Source organism: Eubalaena glacialis, chromosome 16 (assembly GCF_028564815.1).
Source record: "Eubalaena glacialis isolate mEubGla1 chromosome 16, mEubGla1.1.hap2.+ XY, whole genome shotgun sequence".
Taxonomy (NCBI): domain Eukaryota; kingdom Metazoa; phylum Chordata; class Mammalia; order Artiodactyla; family Balaenidae; genus Eubalaena; species Eubalaena glacialis.
The window spans coordinates 75,796,107-75,812,935 of record NC_083731.1 but is presented as its reverse complement, the minus strand read 5'-3'; the positions used below and the strand labels follow the sequence as shown (position 1 = coordinate 75,812,935).

Genomic DNA, 16,829 nt, shown 5'->3' with positions numbered 1-16,829 from the left:
TGGCAAATAGCCTAAAAACATGCCTTCAGAGAACCCACAGATTGAAGATAGTACTAATAATACAATCACAAATAAATTAAAAAGTGGCAGAGCTGACATTCCTTATCCTCCAAGTATAAGATGTTCATCACCTACATTACAAGACAAAACCAAGGATAATCTAATGAGAGGTGATAAGAAATAGTACTAGAAAAAGTGATATTTGAAATATAGGTATAGACCCCGTGTTATTTATGATGAACCCTCTCATCTATGGTATAATAGTTTTGTGCCTTTGTGAAATCTTGAGTTTTTTTCCATGATAGCCCTTGAACGAGGTATTAAAATAAACTGAACTTGGAATGAGAGCAGCCACTTCAGTTGCTGTATCACAAAGTATTAACCAAAGTTTTAAAAAATAATGAAGCATATATATATATACATACCATAAATATGAATACATATAAAATCTTTTAATGTAAAACAATTAAGCAGACATAATATCTATAAATTGTATGCATATGTAAGTAAACATGTATGATATAATATGAATAATAAAAACTTAGATTTAAAAAGTCCTTTGAACCTTAATAAAATAAAAATTATTCAAAATATTTAATTTTCTCTTTATCTCAACCTTTTATGTTTTTGTGCCTGTTTAAGAATGCAACGTATGCCCGTTTATATCTCTAGCATGTTATTACAGTCATAACTTAAATATATAGTTATAAATATGTATGTATCTGTACTCTGCACACTCTCAAGATGTTTTAGCTGAAGGGGGGGGCGATACTTTTGAAAAGTTTGGGGATCGCTGCTTTACATTTGGAATAGGGATGCATTGAAGGTTTTGATCCAGGAAGTGATATATCAATACATCAAGACATATCAAGAACTGTATTTAAGAAAAAAATCTGGTACCAATGTACTATAAGAGACTATTTCACGGACTATAAAAGACTATTTTATAATGAACTGTGAAAGAGTAAGAAGGGAAGTGGTTAATAAATTGTTGAGAAAATTCTGGTCTTGAATAGGGAGGTACCAATGGGACTAGGAAGGGGGAGCTAGAGGCGGTAGATACAAGAGTTCTGTGAAGGATTTCAATACACGATTCATTACCAGGGAAAGTGAAGGGTGTAGTGGAGATGAAGCAGAGATAACCCTGAGTTTCTCCTCTGGGTAAATGAATGAAGGGTGAGGACATTAATATTAACAAAAATGCTGTGTTTTCAGCTTGGTTTAGAATAGAATATATTTTCTACAATTTGGGTCATCGTTTATTCAAATACATCAGTCTATTCATTTATTCATATTAATTTTTAATTTATTCAACAAATACTTATCAAATTCCAACAACATTTCAGAAACTGCATGAAGTGCCAAGTATTCAAAGATGAATGAGATGGTTTCTAGACTCAGGGAGCTCACAGATTAGCGCGAATAATATCATAAAAATGTGTCGATAATGACATAGAGTGTGAAAGTGCAGTGAGAGAACCACCTGGAGGGTGATTCGAGAGCACATGGAAGGGACAGCTGGCCTGACTCGGTACATTTTTGGAAGAGGAGTCTCCTGAGAGTCTAAAAGAATGAGTAAGTGTTAGTCAAGGGAGGAAGAAAGGAAATGCGTTCCAGGCAAAGGGATGGATATGATGGCCAAAGCACAGCACAGCGTAGGTGGGAAACTCAAGCGGAAAAATTTCAACAGACATCAGATTCCCTGTGACAGGTGGACTGCTTAATTCTGATAAGAGGCCATGGACTCATCTATTCTGAAAACAAAATCAGTAACAATCAATTAAAAGCCAAAAGCTGTCAGACCTATGCAGAACAGTGACAGGTGGAGACCAAATCAAAAGAAGGGGAAATAGATTGTTTATATGTTAAAGCTGCAGCATAGAAATTGGACAATGAAAATAGTACCTGTGGCTATTTAAATTGGAGACATTACTACCTGGTGATTACGTGTAGTATGTGTTAAATAAGAGAGGCCAGCTGGCAACCCTGTAGATTCGGACCACAAGAATGAACAAGTAGACACAGTTACTGGAGAATACATGCATATGTATAAGGAAAGAGGGAACGGCCAGAAGAAACTCCGGAAAGTGCACGGATGCTTACACCTTAGTATTAAACTACATATGTACATGTATGCGTACACGTGAGTGCCAGATGGAACTTGAAGCTGAAAGGAGATAGGAAGTGTGTGAAAAAATATATATGCTTTATTTATCTGAGAATGTGGGACTGTTGTATGAAACTTGTGCAGGAATGGATTATTGCATAGTTCCACTGAGAGTGTGTGAAATAGCTCAGATAAATGTGGCAACTATGTGTTACTTTCTTGATTGTATAATACCTCTTATGCCTATCTTACTTCATCTAGTCCTCATTACTCAATAACCCAGGTAGTGTTATAGCATTTTGCACATGAGGAGATTAAGAATTGGAGGCAAAATGTGAGTTGCCCGGGGGCATATAGTGGCAGAGTTGAGATTCAAACCAGGCTTTCTGACTCTGGAACCAGGGCACCAACCATTTTACCAGTGGTTTCAACATATCAATAGCTTTCTGGAGAATTATCATTTGATAATTAAGGTTTTTTTGGTTTTTAAAAAATGTATAAAGATAGCTTTTGTGTGTAGAAAGGAATTCTTACATCTGCATTCATTTTCACTAATACCTCATACCTTACAATTTTGATTGTAAGTTGAAGATACAACTTAAATATTAAGTAAATCTACTTACAAATCTAGTGATTGTTAATTAATACTCAACTTGCTTCTAAATTTAAGATATTAAATTTCCCCAAGCATTTAAGTACAGCTCATAAATTTAATTCATGTATTATTTTAAATATATCATATTAAAGTCATGCAAGTTATGTTCTCCTAAATATTTAAGAATTTTTTTGTGATTGATTTAATTATCTAAAACTTTTCAACTTAAATATTTCATATATCTGGTTTTCTAAAGTACTTCAAACAGATAAGCAGGTGGAATTACAAACCTAACACACAAAATATTCTTAAGTACTTAAATGATACTTGAAAACCTAATAATAAAGATTTGATGATTCAGATTTATTTAAACTTATAAATGTTGTTAAAACTTATCAAATACTATTATACCTTTTAAAATTAAAATCACACACAAAAAATTTTCAAGTTGAAATTACAAGTTTAATATGTCAGATTTAAAAACAAGACAACCCATATTTTTCAGATGATTATATACACTGCTCAAATTTCCCATTTTCTTTTTCATTTATTTTCTGCAGTTGTGGTCACCTAGATTTGCCCTTAACATTCCAAACTGGTACAAAAATATTGATTCCAAGGATTTTATCATTATTTTCTCCATGCTTATTTTTACATATTCCTGGAGTTGCTAAGTCATTTTATCATCTCTTTACTCAAAAAATTTCAGGCTGTGGTTAGAGATTCTGGACAGAGACCTGGAACCTAGTGGCAATTTCCAGAATAATCTACCTGAGCTGCCTGTTAATATGCCAATCCTGTTCATCTAGAAGTGGTTTCATCTGGCTACTTCTTAGCCATTTTATTTTTACTCTAACTTCTGACACAACTCTTACTATAACCCCTGTCATAAATATAATCGTCTAATTTGGGTGCCCGACATCTCATACTCACACTATCTCCCACCCCACTGAGTTGCAACTAATCTCTGTTTGCTCGAAGCTAATTAAAATCTGCATGACAGTCCCATCTACCCCCAGTGCTGGGGCTGTAACTAAACTCTTTATCTAGTTGGATTTTGCACCTTTTAAATATAGATTATTTCCTAATCTGTCTCACAGACCACAAATGTATAGTTATTATGTTGACCAGAATTACCTCTCCAGTACTGTGTGCTGTTGGGTTTGAAACCAAGCAGGACCCTATAGGGCCTTCCCAGGCACAGACATCCTCATGTCCCCTGCCTCTTGTCTGTAAAAAGCTTTAGCCTCCTAGGCCTTTCCAGAGTTCCAAAGAGCAAATTTAATCAGAGAAGTGAAAAAAATGCAGAAACAAAGGAAAACAGTCAAACAAGACAATATCATAGTAGTTCAGCCATAAAACAAAATCAAGAACCTTTAATTCTTCCTCAATGGCTATAGATAAAATCCTGAGTCATATCCTTGAGTTGTTTTATAGATACTAAAACCCCAACCAGATGGAAGAAGTTAACTGCATGCTGACCACCAGCACGTAGACCCCAAACTGGCTGGAACCAGAAGGTTGATGATGGAGATTCCTGAAACATCACCCTGTTACCTTACCATCAACCAATCAGAGAATTCTGCACAAGCTCATCATGCACCCTGGGATTCTCTCCCTCACAGTCTTTAAAAACCCTCCCCTGAAAGCCACTGGGGAGTTCTGGTCTTTTGAGCATGAGCTGCACGTTTCCCTTGCTTTGCCCCATGCTTGGCACTTTGCAATAAATGCTGCACTTTTCTTCACTACAACCTGGTATTGGTAGATTGGCTTTGCTGTGCTTTGGCCGAGCGCACCCAAGTTTGGTTTGGTAACAGGTTGGAACCATAAAACATGGTGTCCTGACCAATGGATGGGCATGTGGTCAAAGTTTACTCGCTTTAGGACTTTCAATGTTGAGCAAAGGCAGAAAAAAGAATTAGCAGCAGTGCCCTAAAAAGCAACAAGTTGTTCCACTTACTGAGAGCCTGAGTTGCTGCTGGTTCCCAGCTGGACCTTCAGCCTTCCCTTCAGTTTTCTGAGCTGCCTTCACATCCTTCCAGTAAATTACACTGTTACTTTGCAACCCCAAACTCCAACTGGTACAGGCAGCCAAGGGGAGGCTGCACAGATGAGAAAAAAAGGTGTACTTAGCAAAGAAAGCCGGCCCTTACCCAGGCTCCAGTCAGACCAGCCGCAGTTATTCATTCTGCAGATCGCATTTGCAGGTTTGAAATCATTTTATTGCTAAAGAGGTACGAAATCATTACATTCATGACTGCTAAGGTTTCAGTTATGAAACCTTAAAACTGGAGAATTTTAAGGACAAACTGAAGGATGAGAACTATGGCAGAAAATATGCCTGAATCAAAAAAAGAAAATGAAAAATTTGAAGCAGCTTTCAAAATTCATAAGGTTTCAGAGAAAAGAGAGAAATCTGGAACTATTTCCATGTGAGAAGCCTCAATGCCTAAAAATCAAGGACTAGGCAGTAAAGCAGGTAACAGAAGGTGCAAAGAAAAGGCTCAGGTAGTCGTGATTAAAAAGAGATAGGAAATGTGGGACCGATGCTTCAAAGTCCCTGAGAGAAGTACACAGGAGAGACAGTACATGTTACCAGGCCTTCCACGGAGAAATTGACATAACTAACAATGAAAGGTAAAAATTTCGTACTCGATTTCTCAGCCTTTGTAGAAAACAGAGCATGGACATGTGCTTTAGGTTCAACTAACCAGACACACAAATGTAGAAACACAACCTGAGGACACAAAAAAACTGGCACTGCACGGAATCAAGAGAAACTGACACAAAAAGCATAGATGGGGACAACTCTTCAGGAGGTGGTAGAATTTTAAACAACACAGTCTCCAGAGACAGCTCTGGCAGTTGTGCGGTGGAGGCATCCTAAAGTCCAGGGTCAGTGGGTGAAGTGACCTGTCGGTCCAGGCTTCAGCAGTAATGACATTGGGGTCCACAATGAGCTGTTCTCTGGAGTGATTTTGATGATGGCAATGTGTCCCCAGCTTCCTTCTGTTTCCCCATGTTCTCTTCCAAGTGTGGTCCTTCATCCTTGCTATTAATTCTGAGACTTACCCAAAATCCTCTTGTTAAATAAATTTCTATTTAAGTCGTCCCCCGTCAGTTCCTATTCATTGCAATTAAGAACTCTAATTCCATTTTCAGTTTTTTAAGGAAACTCCACACTGTTCCCCATAATGGCTGCACCAGTTTACATTCCCACCAACAGTGTAGGAAGGTTCCCTTTTCTCCACACCTTCTCCAGCATTTACTGTTTGTAGGCTTTTTGATGATGGCCATCCTGACCAGTGTGAGGTGATACCTCATTGCAGTTTTGATTTGCATTTCTCTAATAATTAGGGATGTTGAGCATCTTTTCATGTGCCTGTTGGCCATCTGTATGTCTTTGGAGAAATGTCTATTTAGGTCTTCTGTCCATATTTTGATTGGTTGGTTGTTTGTTTTGATATTTAGCTGTATGAGCTGTTTGTATATTTTGGATATTAAGCCCTTGTAGGTTGCATCGTTTGCAAATATTTTCTCCCATTCCATAGGTTGTCTTTTCATTTTGTTCATGGTTTCCTTTGCTGTGCAAAAGCTTATAATTTCGAGTAAGCCCCATTTGTTTATTTTTGCTTTTATTTCTTTTGTCTTGAGAGACTGATCTAAGAAAACATTGTTATGATTATGTCAGAGCATTTTTTGCCTATGTTCTCTTTTAGGAGTTTTATAGTTTCATGTCTTATATTTAAGTCTTTCAGTCATTTTGAGTTCATTTTTGTATGATACAGCAATCCCACTCCTGGGCATATATCTGGAAAAGATGAAAACTCTAATTTGAAAAGATGCATGCACCTCAATGTTCATAGCAGCACTATTTACAATAGCCAAGACATGGAAGCAACCTAAGTGTCCATCAACAGATGAATGGATAAAGAAGATTTATACAATGGAATATAACTCAGCCATAAAAAGGAATGAAATAATGTCATTTGCAGCAACATGGATGGACCTAGAGATTATCATACTAAGTGAAGTAAGTCAGACAGAGAAAGACAAATATCATATAATGTCACTTATATATGGAATCTAAAAAAAGATACAAATTAATTTATTTATAAACCAGAAATAGACTCACAGACATAGAAAACAAACTTACGGTTATCAAAGGGGAAGAAGGGGAGGAATAAATTAGGAGCTTGGGACTAACAGATACTACTATATGCAAAATAGATAAACAACAAGGTCCTACTGTATAGCACAGGGAACTATATTCAATACCTTGAAATAACCTATAATAGAAAAGAATCTGAAAAATAATTTTTATATATACATGTACGTATATATAACTGAATCACTTTGCTGTACAGCAGAAACTAACACAACATTGTAAATCAACTATACTTCAAAAGAAAAAAACTCTAACTTATAAAGCTGTAAAACTTCATTTCAGGACTTCCCTGGTGGTGCAGTGGTTGGGAGTCCGCCTGCCAATGCAGGGGACACAGGTTCAATCCCTGGTCCGGGAAGATCCCACATGCCGCGGAGCAGCTAAACCCGTGTGCCACAACTACTGAGCCTGTGCTCTAGAGCCCGTGAGCCATAACTACTGAGCCTGTGCTCTAGAGCCCGTGCTCTGCAACAAGAGAAGCCACCACAATGAGAAGCCCACACACCACAATGAAGAGTAGCCCACACTCGCCGCAACTAGAGAAAAGCCCGTGCGCAGCAATGAAGATCCAACACAGCCAAAATTAATAAAATTAAAAAAACACAAAAACTTCATTTCAATATTTTTCATTCAGTAAGCCTTTAATAAGCACATACATCGTGTAAGATATTGTGCTGGAAACCAGGAGGGCAAAGTCCCTATTATCCAGGTACTTAGAGTCTAGTGGAGGAACACAAAACTTAAATAAATTTAAAAATAATTGTATGACACAAGTTATAGAGGTGTTGTATTATATTAAGTGCTATGGAATTTGCATGACATATCAATTAATTCTGCCCAAGGACAGATGGGGAGCTATGTGAAGGTACAGAGAAGAAGTGATATTTGAGTGGAGCTAGATGGACAAATAGGATTTCACCAGTTTCACAGGAGCACACGTTCTTGGAAGAGTGAGTTGTATGAGCCAATGTATGGAGACTTAAAAGTTTGGGATGTGTTTGTGGCCCAGAAAATACAGGTGGCTTGAGTGTTGTAATCACAAGCAAGTACCTAGAAATAAAACTACAGTGATACTCTGAGATCTGATTATGAAGGTATGTGTACACCATACTAAAAAGTTATTTTATTCAATAACTGCCATCATGGTTTTTAAAGCAAAAAAGTGATAGGACCAAATCTGTTTTAGAGAAATAGTGCTGGTGTCAGTGCAAAGGTAGTAAGAACAGTGTCACGGCAACACCGACACAGAATACATTTGAAAGTCTGGCTGCAAAAGTTTTTGCCTACATTCCAAGTGAGAGGTGTACACAACTCAAAATGAAAACTGAGGAAGCAGTAGTAGAATTTGAAAACTACTGCCAACTTAGCTGGTAACTAACGATGAGATGTGAGGTAGCCTTATGTCCTCGGAAAGACTTCCGTAGCCTTGGATTACTCATCATAAACAGAATACTAATGACATGATAAAATGGTAATGATCCCTATGTTGCAGGGTAGTTATGCAGATAACAATAGTGTATTAAAAGGATCCAGCATTGAGCCTGATTCTCAATAAATTTGGACACTAAATAATAGAAGCTATTGTTTTTAATACAGGGAAGAATGTACAGGGCTGAACATTCTATTTTATTCTATGATTCACCAGACATGGCTTTAATAAATGCCCTATTATATTTTGATGAAGTCACAGTGGCCAAAATGATGTGACTTCCACTTATTTCAGAAGCCAAAGAGCAGGAAAGCTTTAATAACCAACCAAAGGGGAAGAGGGGGAAATTCAAGTGGCCCTCCTTTCAACTGCTACTTGGAAGGTAAGAATGTCCACATTTTACACTTCAGCATGGTTCTTCTGTGGTTATATAAAAATGCTTTGTTAGGGACTTCCCTGGTGGCACAGTGGTTAAGAATCTGCCTGCCAATACAGGGGACATGGGTTCAAGCCCTGGTCTGGGAAGATCCCACATGCCACGGAGCAACTAAGCCCATGTGCCACAACTACTGAGCCTGCGCTCTAGAGCCTTCAAGCCACAACTACAGAGCCTGCGCTCTAGAGCCCGCGAGCCACAACTACTGAGCCCACGTGCCACAACTATTGAAGCCCACGCACCTAGAGCCCATGCTCTGCAGCAAAGAGAAGCTACCGCAATGAGAAGCCCACGCACCACAACGAAGAGTAGCCCCCACTCGCCACAACTAGAGAAAGCCCACGTGAAGAAACAAAGACCCAACGCAGCCAAAAACAAACAAATAAATAAATTTATAAAAAAAAAAAAGCTTTGTTATATAAAAATGCTTTACTCTTTTACATGCATGTATTTGCTCTCCCATTAAATTAAAATATTTAGGTCAGAGCCTGTCTCTAATACTTTCCGTGTCTACTATATTAAGGAGTTCAATATACATAAATATCTTTTACATTTTCAATAAAAGAAAACCTTTATCTTCAATAAAAATTGTTATATATAAATATTATATATACACATATATAAATATTATATATACACATATATAAATATATACATATATAAAACCTAGGTCTCTGATGAGGCTTACCTGAATATTTATTTTAACTGTTGGAAAATACTGCTTTGAACTGTTGAAAAGTATTGATTTCAAGCCCTTAACTTAGAATTCATAGTTAGCCTTATAAAAGAATGATAGGTGAACATTAAAAAATATACAAATTGCTTTAAATATATTTAAATTTTACAATAATTTCCCTGTCTTCATCCTACTATATCATCCTAATTTTCAAATTATTTTGTTTCCTTTTTTTTTACAATTGCAAATTCAGAGAAGTACAAATAAACACAGAAAAGTAGGCCATAATTACCTTACCTTAATAACCGCTGTTGATATACTAAGTAACCCACGGGGAAGATTAGAAAATTCAGTCCGTTTGGAAAGGTACAAAATGAAAATTGGAAGCCTCTCTTCCAAAGGAATGCCATCCTGAAAAAAAAAAAAAAAAAAGCCTAAATTTACACGTACCTCTATTTCACACACACACCACACACACGCACCACACAAGTAATCACACTATACACACTGTAACTCGCCTTGCTTTTTCACATACTATATTTTGGAATTCTTTCCACATCTGCATTTAAATCTCCTTCATTGCAGGAAACAGTTACAAAGTATTCTAAAGTGAACTTAACTAGAGTTAGCTTTTACTGAACATAGTTGCCCAGGCCCAGGCCTCAGTGTATTTTACTTAAGTCTAGCTCAGACTTTCACACATTCAGGATCCCGAAGTGCCTTTAATCCCATAAACCGTAATCCCTAAACTCCAAACCTGATTTGAATTTCAGTCCACTTTGCAAAATCTCGCGTTACTCTCCTCCTCTCACCCTGCAGGTCTTGCTCCGCCTCCGCCGACTTCTCTAACTCCCAGCAGCTGCTACCACTTCTAGCAGCCTGGCGGCAAGGAGTGGGCGGAGCAGAGCCTTCCGAGAGCGCATGCGCGGCAGCTGCGCGCCTGCGCGGTACGGGGCTGCCGGCGCGTCCGTGCTCTGGGTTGAGGTGGCTGGGGCCGAGTTGCGGGGGCGGGACGCGCGGCGCTATGGCCGAGGGCAGCGGGGAAGTAGTCGCAGTGCCCGCGACCGGGGCTGCCAACGGCCTCAACAATGGGGCCGGCGGGACCTCGGCGCAGACTAACAACCCGCTATCGCGGAAGCTGCGTAAGATCCTGGACACACGGCTGGACAACGACAAGGTGAGCGGGGCTGGAGGGGTCGAGGGTGCTGCGTCGTCCGCGGGTCGGACCCGGGCTGGGGGCGGTGTCTGTCCGGCGCCCTCGGGCTCGTCCCTTATCCCCGCCGCGGAGGGGACCCCAGGCCCGCGGGACCCGGTGCGCTGCCGGCGTGGGGCAGGTGAGAAAGGGGAGGCCGAGGAGCCCTTGGAAGAGCGAAGAGGTTTCCTGAGTGTTGCCCCATATTTAACTGTTCTTCGAAGACTCTGGATCGGGAAGGCAAACGGTGAAGTCCCCTGCCCCCGCAGGTGTTCGGGGGTCTGAGCAGGGAGGGGAGAGGAGAGCCCCGGGCAGGAGAAGAAACATGCAAAAGAGCAAACTACAAAATAAGGCAGCGCGAATGGGGAGCTTACGAGGAACAGGAGATCAGGGCTAAGCATCCTTGAGCCTTTCCATTGACAGGTGAAAACAATTAAAATAATTTGCAGCGCTAAAGGGCTACCACCTGCTCATGGCTACTAGTTTTTTTTTTTTTTAAGTCTTTATTGAATTTGTTACAAGCTACTAGTTTTTGTTGTGAGCTAAGCACTGTCCATGATGTATGGGCTCATGCTGTATATTTCTTTACAAGATAAACTGTCCGCATTCTCTCCCAAGTACCTCCTGAAACTTAGATTGGACTTTCCATCTCCCGTGGTGGCAGATTATCTCTTCTGTATCACTGAGTCGCTGGGTATATTGGTCATGCCGTGGTGGCATAAACAAAAAAGAATGTGTATAAGTGAGAGTTTTATAGATAAGTTTCTATCTAAAATTTTTAGGTAAGTTTCATAGATAAATTTTTATTTTTATACATATTTTAGACTATGTTTAAGTGAGAGTTTTACAGATACATTTTTATAATAGATAAAAATAGAATTTTTTATCTATATAGATATAGATAGATATAGAATTTTTATCTATAAAAATTTTATTTTTATAGATAAATTTATAGATAAATTTTTATTTATTTATATTTATTTATTTATTATTATTTATATTTTTATTTAATTTTATTTATATTTTTTACTTATAAATTTTTATTTATAAATTTTTTTTATTTTTATTTTTTTACTGTAACTGACAGTAAGCTGTCAATAAGAATTGGTGTGTAAAAATTAGCATTATACTATAATGAGTAAGAAAGATTGGCTCTGGGACCACCACTTATTAGATATAACCACCAAATTGGTGCATTATGGTTTCAATAAGTCCCTTAACTTCTGTGAGCTGACGTTAAGTTTCTAAATTGGGAATACTGCCAGTAACCGCCTCAGGGTTGTCATGCGGGTTCAATGAGAGAATCCGGGTGAAATGCTCAGCACGGTACCGCAGCAGTTATTTCTTGTTAAATGTTAACTCTTTTTTTTTTTTTTTTTTTAATTATTTATTTATTTATTTATTTTTGGCTGCGTTGGGTCTTCGTTGTTGTGCGCGGGCTTTCTCTAGTTGCGGTGAGCGGGGGCCACTCTTCCTTGTGGTGCACGGGCTTCTCATTGCGGTGGCTTCTCTTGTTGTGGAGCATGGGATCTAGGGACACGGGCTTCAGCAGTTGCAGCATGTGGGCTCAGTAGTTGCACCACTCGGGCCCTAGAGAGTACAGGCTTCAGTAGTTGGCAGCATGTGGGCTCAGCAGTTGTGGCTCGCAGGCTCTGGAGCACAGGCTCAGTAGTTGTGGCGCACAGACTCAGTTGCTCCGCAGCATGTGGGATCTTCCCGGACCAGGGCTCAAACCCACGTTCCCTGCATTGGCAGGCAGATTCTTAACCACTGCGCCACCAGGGGAGTCCCAAGAATTTCCACTTTTTTTCAATGGCTGTATCATAATGTCTTTAAACCAATCCTTTTTAGATGGACATTAGGGTTTTTTCTAATCTTTGTAGTTCCAAACAATTCTGCATTGAATAATGTATATATGTCACAATGCACAAGTAAGTATGTCCTTATTGTGTCTCAGAAATAAGTTTACTGTTCAGTAATGTGAAGGTCATCCAGTATTTTTTGGATTGTGTAATGGAAACAAATTATTTGGAAATGATTTCATTAAATTTTTGCTTGAGATTAGAAAAACATTTGAAAATCGGTCCCAATAATGTTCTTTTATTATCAATTATGTAGGAGATGTTGGAAGCTCTCAAGGCACTCTCAACGTTTTTTGTTGAAAATAGTTTGCGCACTCGAAGAAATTTACGTGGAGATATTGAACGCAGAAGTTTAGCCATCAATGAAGAGTTTGTAAGCATTTTCAAGGAAGTGAAGGAAGTATGTAAACTGTTTTCATTTACCATTTATTGAGAGCTTACTATATGCCTGGGTCTGTGCTGAGCTTCTCTATGGATAGAGTTGATATGTTTGCTACTCGTGTACTGTGCTCAAATAGAAATTTAGCTACTTACTCCAGCAGCTTCTAGGTCTTTCTTTGGATTAGTGTGATTTCTAAATCTCTAACCTCCACTAGTGCTGCTTTTTGGAAAGTTGTAACATTTGTTCCAGGATATTCTTTTAGGAATCTTAGCTTTTGAAACAAACAAACAAACCAAAAATAACACTTCTCTGAGTGGTTTTCCAGTAGAAATAGTCCCTCATTTAATAAACCTCCCTTAGATAACCACTTCTCCACTGGAGATTAATTAGGATTGAGTTACTTTACTGCATCCTAAATTATGAAATTTTCAGATTAATTAAGATCAATGACTTCAGTTAATAAATAATGTTTCATTACACTTGAGTGAGCAGTCTACTCACCATAGGGTGAAAATGAATTTTATTTATTATGTTATATTTTATTTATGTATTATATAATACTTCATTAATTATCTTAATATTACTGAGTGATATTACATAGTTAATAGTTCTGTGTGAGTTGTATGAAAGTGTCATAGATGGTTCTAGTGAGACAGATTATTTTTAACAGTGTAGTAGGATTTCATTGGCTGAAGGCTAATAATCTGGAAGATTAAAAGGGAAGTTTGGTAGTGTTCATAAAAATAGGGAGAGAGAGTAGTGAAGAGCACATCTAAATTGTACTCTCTAAACACCATTTCCCACTGGAAGGAAGTACCAAAGTGAGGAAGCTGTATAAGACTACTGGGAAGTGTCAGAAGGACTCTGGAGCTAACTTAAGAGGTTTCCACTGGCCAAATATAGGATGATTTGAGCATCAGTAAGAATGACTGCAGTGGACTGAAACACATCAAGCATATTTAAATCCGTGAGTTCATAATGATACTAAAAACCAACAGAACCCTCACTGGTTATCTTAGGTGGATGTGAGGGAACCAACTAATCGTTTTGAAAACTACTAAATAAAAGGAAAGAGTCAAGCACTTATCCTGTCTTTGGTACCAACTGTATACAATTGTTGAGGCAGGGCTTCCCTTTATAGTAATATTCCACTTAATAAATGAAGAAATGATAGAAGATTTTGTAACCACTGTTTAAAGGATCTAGCTCAGGGTTTCTTCGTCTTGGCACTATTGACATTTTGGGCCAGATAGTTGTTGAGGGTTGTCTTCTGCTTTGGAGGATGTTTGGCAGCATCCCTGGCCTCTATCCACTAGATACCAGGAGCACCACCTTTCCTCAAGTTGTTCCAACCAAAAATGTTTCCAAACATTGCCAGATGCCCCCTTGGGGGACAAATTTGCCCAAGTTGAAAACCACTGATCATCAGTAACTGCTTATCACACAAAAAGAAACAGTCATATATGTGACTCCTAACAAAGGTATACAACATCACCTCTGAAGAATTCTTGCAAGAAAATTGGACCAGAATATAATCAGGCTTCTAGATGTAATTGCAAGTTTATAGGAAACACTGGGGACAGAGGAGTATGTCAGCAGCGTGAGAAGCAGTCGGCAAGTCTGGTGTGCTGGGAACTGTGCAGGCAAGTGAACTGGTTTCTTCAACAGATAAATTGTAAGAGAAAGACTATTTATTTATTTACAGAAATAAAGGAAATATCAACCAATTGCTGTTTGTGAATCTCGTTTGGTTCCCGACTTGAACACATTATTAAAAAAACTGAAACAACTGGGAAAATTTGAACACTGAATAGAAATTTGATATTAAGGGATTATTGTTGAATGTTTAGATGGGTAAATGGCATTTTTTTTTTTTGAGTTCTCTTAGAAGTGCATACTGATATGTTTATGGATGAAATGATATGCTATCTGGAATTCAAAATAATTCAGCTTGGGGAGGGAGAAAGTGGATGGGAAGAGAGTTAGAAAGTGGGTACAGAGATAGGTTAAACAAGAGTGGTCGTGAGTTGCTAACTGTTAAAGCCGTGTGATGTGTACATAGGCATTCACATTATGTCAACTTTTAGATAATTTTGAAATTTTTCCATAATAAAAGATTTCTTTAAAGGTTATCATACTGCAATTGTATTTAACAATCTGTAATTTTATTTAATCGGGAATAAAAGGCAGTTTGAGTTCAAATGAAGACTACATACAAGCAGTGTAAAGGTTCTTGAATTACAATTTAGCAAATCTCTGCATTTAAGTCATATATTAAGAGATGTAATTTCTATTATTTTACAAATCAGGTTCATTCAGTGTACTATTGTAGCTAAAGTAAATATTAGGAGTAGTTATTCTTGACCTTGTTGGCTGGTAATGTCATAGTGCTAGTCTTATACCGTGAGATTTAAGGAAATAGATTAATTTGCCTATTAGTACCTATTTGCTATTGCTGACATTAATTGCTATTTTGAAATCATTCTTTTATTGTTTAAAGCAGTTTAGCACTTAAATAATTTGATTTACATCCTATTAATGGTACGATAGAGTAACATTTGAAAATGTCTGGTGCTATGATTTTTGTAATTCAAAGTACTTTATATAGAGAAAGGAAAAAATTTAATTCTGGAACTAGGATGTATGCTCACATTCTTGTAAGTGATTTCCTAACTCTGGTTCATCCTTACATTTTGTTTGTAGTCCTGCTTGGTTGCTTTCTTATCTCTTGCCCTATGATTGGCCCATCCCTTCATAAAACTGTCATGTTTCTATTTGAAGGTTTGGGCATTGTGTTGAAAGAAACCATAGTAAGACCCTGTCTACCACTGAAACTTTCTTTCCTTGCATATCTTTCTGTTGTGTGACACTGAATTGAATTGGGAAAAAGAAGATAATAGTACAGTATGAAGTTAAATATAATTCTGTGATATCATTTTTTCATATTAAGAGATTGGTTCAGTAAAGATTGTAGGGAATGATTTAGTAAAGAGTTTGGAGCCAGGGAGGCCTGTTGGAAGACCGTTTTTTATCAGTCCATACAGGAGAAAGCAATTGAACTGAACTCAAGTAGTAGCTGTTTGGGTTGTAAAAAAAGAAATGGATAAGATGTACATAATAAGGGCTATAAATGATAGAACTTAGTGACCAGTTAAATTCTTGCATATGTGGAGGGGGCTGGAGGTGGGAGTGTATAGGGAAAGAATGTTACTGGGAGACTTACCAGATTTTTGGCATGATCTAATATGTGATTACTTTCAACCATATAGGAGGAGGCACTATTGTTAGTTTATTGGGTTTTCAAATTTTCTTGTTTTTTATTAATTAAAAGTTATAAATAATTCATTATAGAAAAGATAAATAATAAGGTCAGAAGTAGAAGGAACTATTGATATTACTTATGATTCTATTACACAGAAATAACCTGTCAGTATTTTATTGTATAGCCCTTCATAGAGCCTTCCCTGTGTTCTTCTGCACACATATATATGTATTTTTCTAAAAAAAAAAAAAACGGGGAGGTATTATATGTATTGCTTTATAAGCCTTTTTTTAGCTTTATATAGACATCTTTCCATGCTAATTTACACACACACACACACACACACACACACACATAGATATTATCGTTGTTAATGTATGCACAGATTTCCATTGTATGGTTGGAAACATTTCACATTTTCCATTTGTTTTAGGCAACTCTGTGTTGATCATCTCTTACATATATTGTTGTACACTTATCTGATTAATTTCTTAGGATAAATTCTTAGTATGAGAATTTCTGAATAAACAGGTATTCATATTCTTAAAGCATTTGCCATTTTCCTATTGTCAGACCTTCTAAAAAGAATATACTAGGTTTTCTTTTTTTACATCTTTTCTTATACTAGATATTGTTCTCTTTAATCATTTTCAGTCTTAAATATGGGATCTTTTGTCATGCTTTGGAAAGAAAGGGACAAAAGTAAGGATTTGGCTAAGA

The 16,829-nt window shown here is 37.5% G+C and overlaps 2 protein-coding genes across 3 annotated transcripts in view; one reads left to right on the top strand and one right to left on the bottom strand.

Moving 5' to 3' along the window:
* Positions 1-10,272, bottom strand: part of LHFPL6 (LHFPL tetraspan subfamily member 6) — a 269,955-nt gene extending 259,683 nt beyond the window's left edge. The window contains exons 1-2 of the mRNA XM_061170827.1: positions 10,169-10,272; positions 9,709-9,822 (exon numbers count right to left, since the gene is read on the bottom strand). The gene's annotated coding sequence lies outside the window, so the exon portion shown is untranslated. The remainder of the gene's footprint in view (positions 1-9,708; positions 9,823-10,168) is intronic.
* Positions 10,273-10,367: 95 nt separating this feature from the next.
* COG6 (component of oligomeric golgi complex 6) overlaps positions 10,368-16,829 on the top strand; it is a 61,911-nt gene continuing 55,449 nt past the window's right edge. For both annotated transcript variants that reach the window (XM_061170616.1, XM_061170617.1), the window contains exons 1-2: positions 10,368-10,588; positions 12,722-12,865. In XM_061170616.1, coding sequence (XP_061026599.1) covers positions 10,436-10,588; positions 12,722-12,865 — 297 coding nt within the window. In that variant the 5' untranslated portion in view covers positions 10,368-10,435. The remainder of the gene's footprint in view (positions 10,589-12,721; positions 12,866-16,829) is intronic.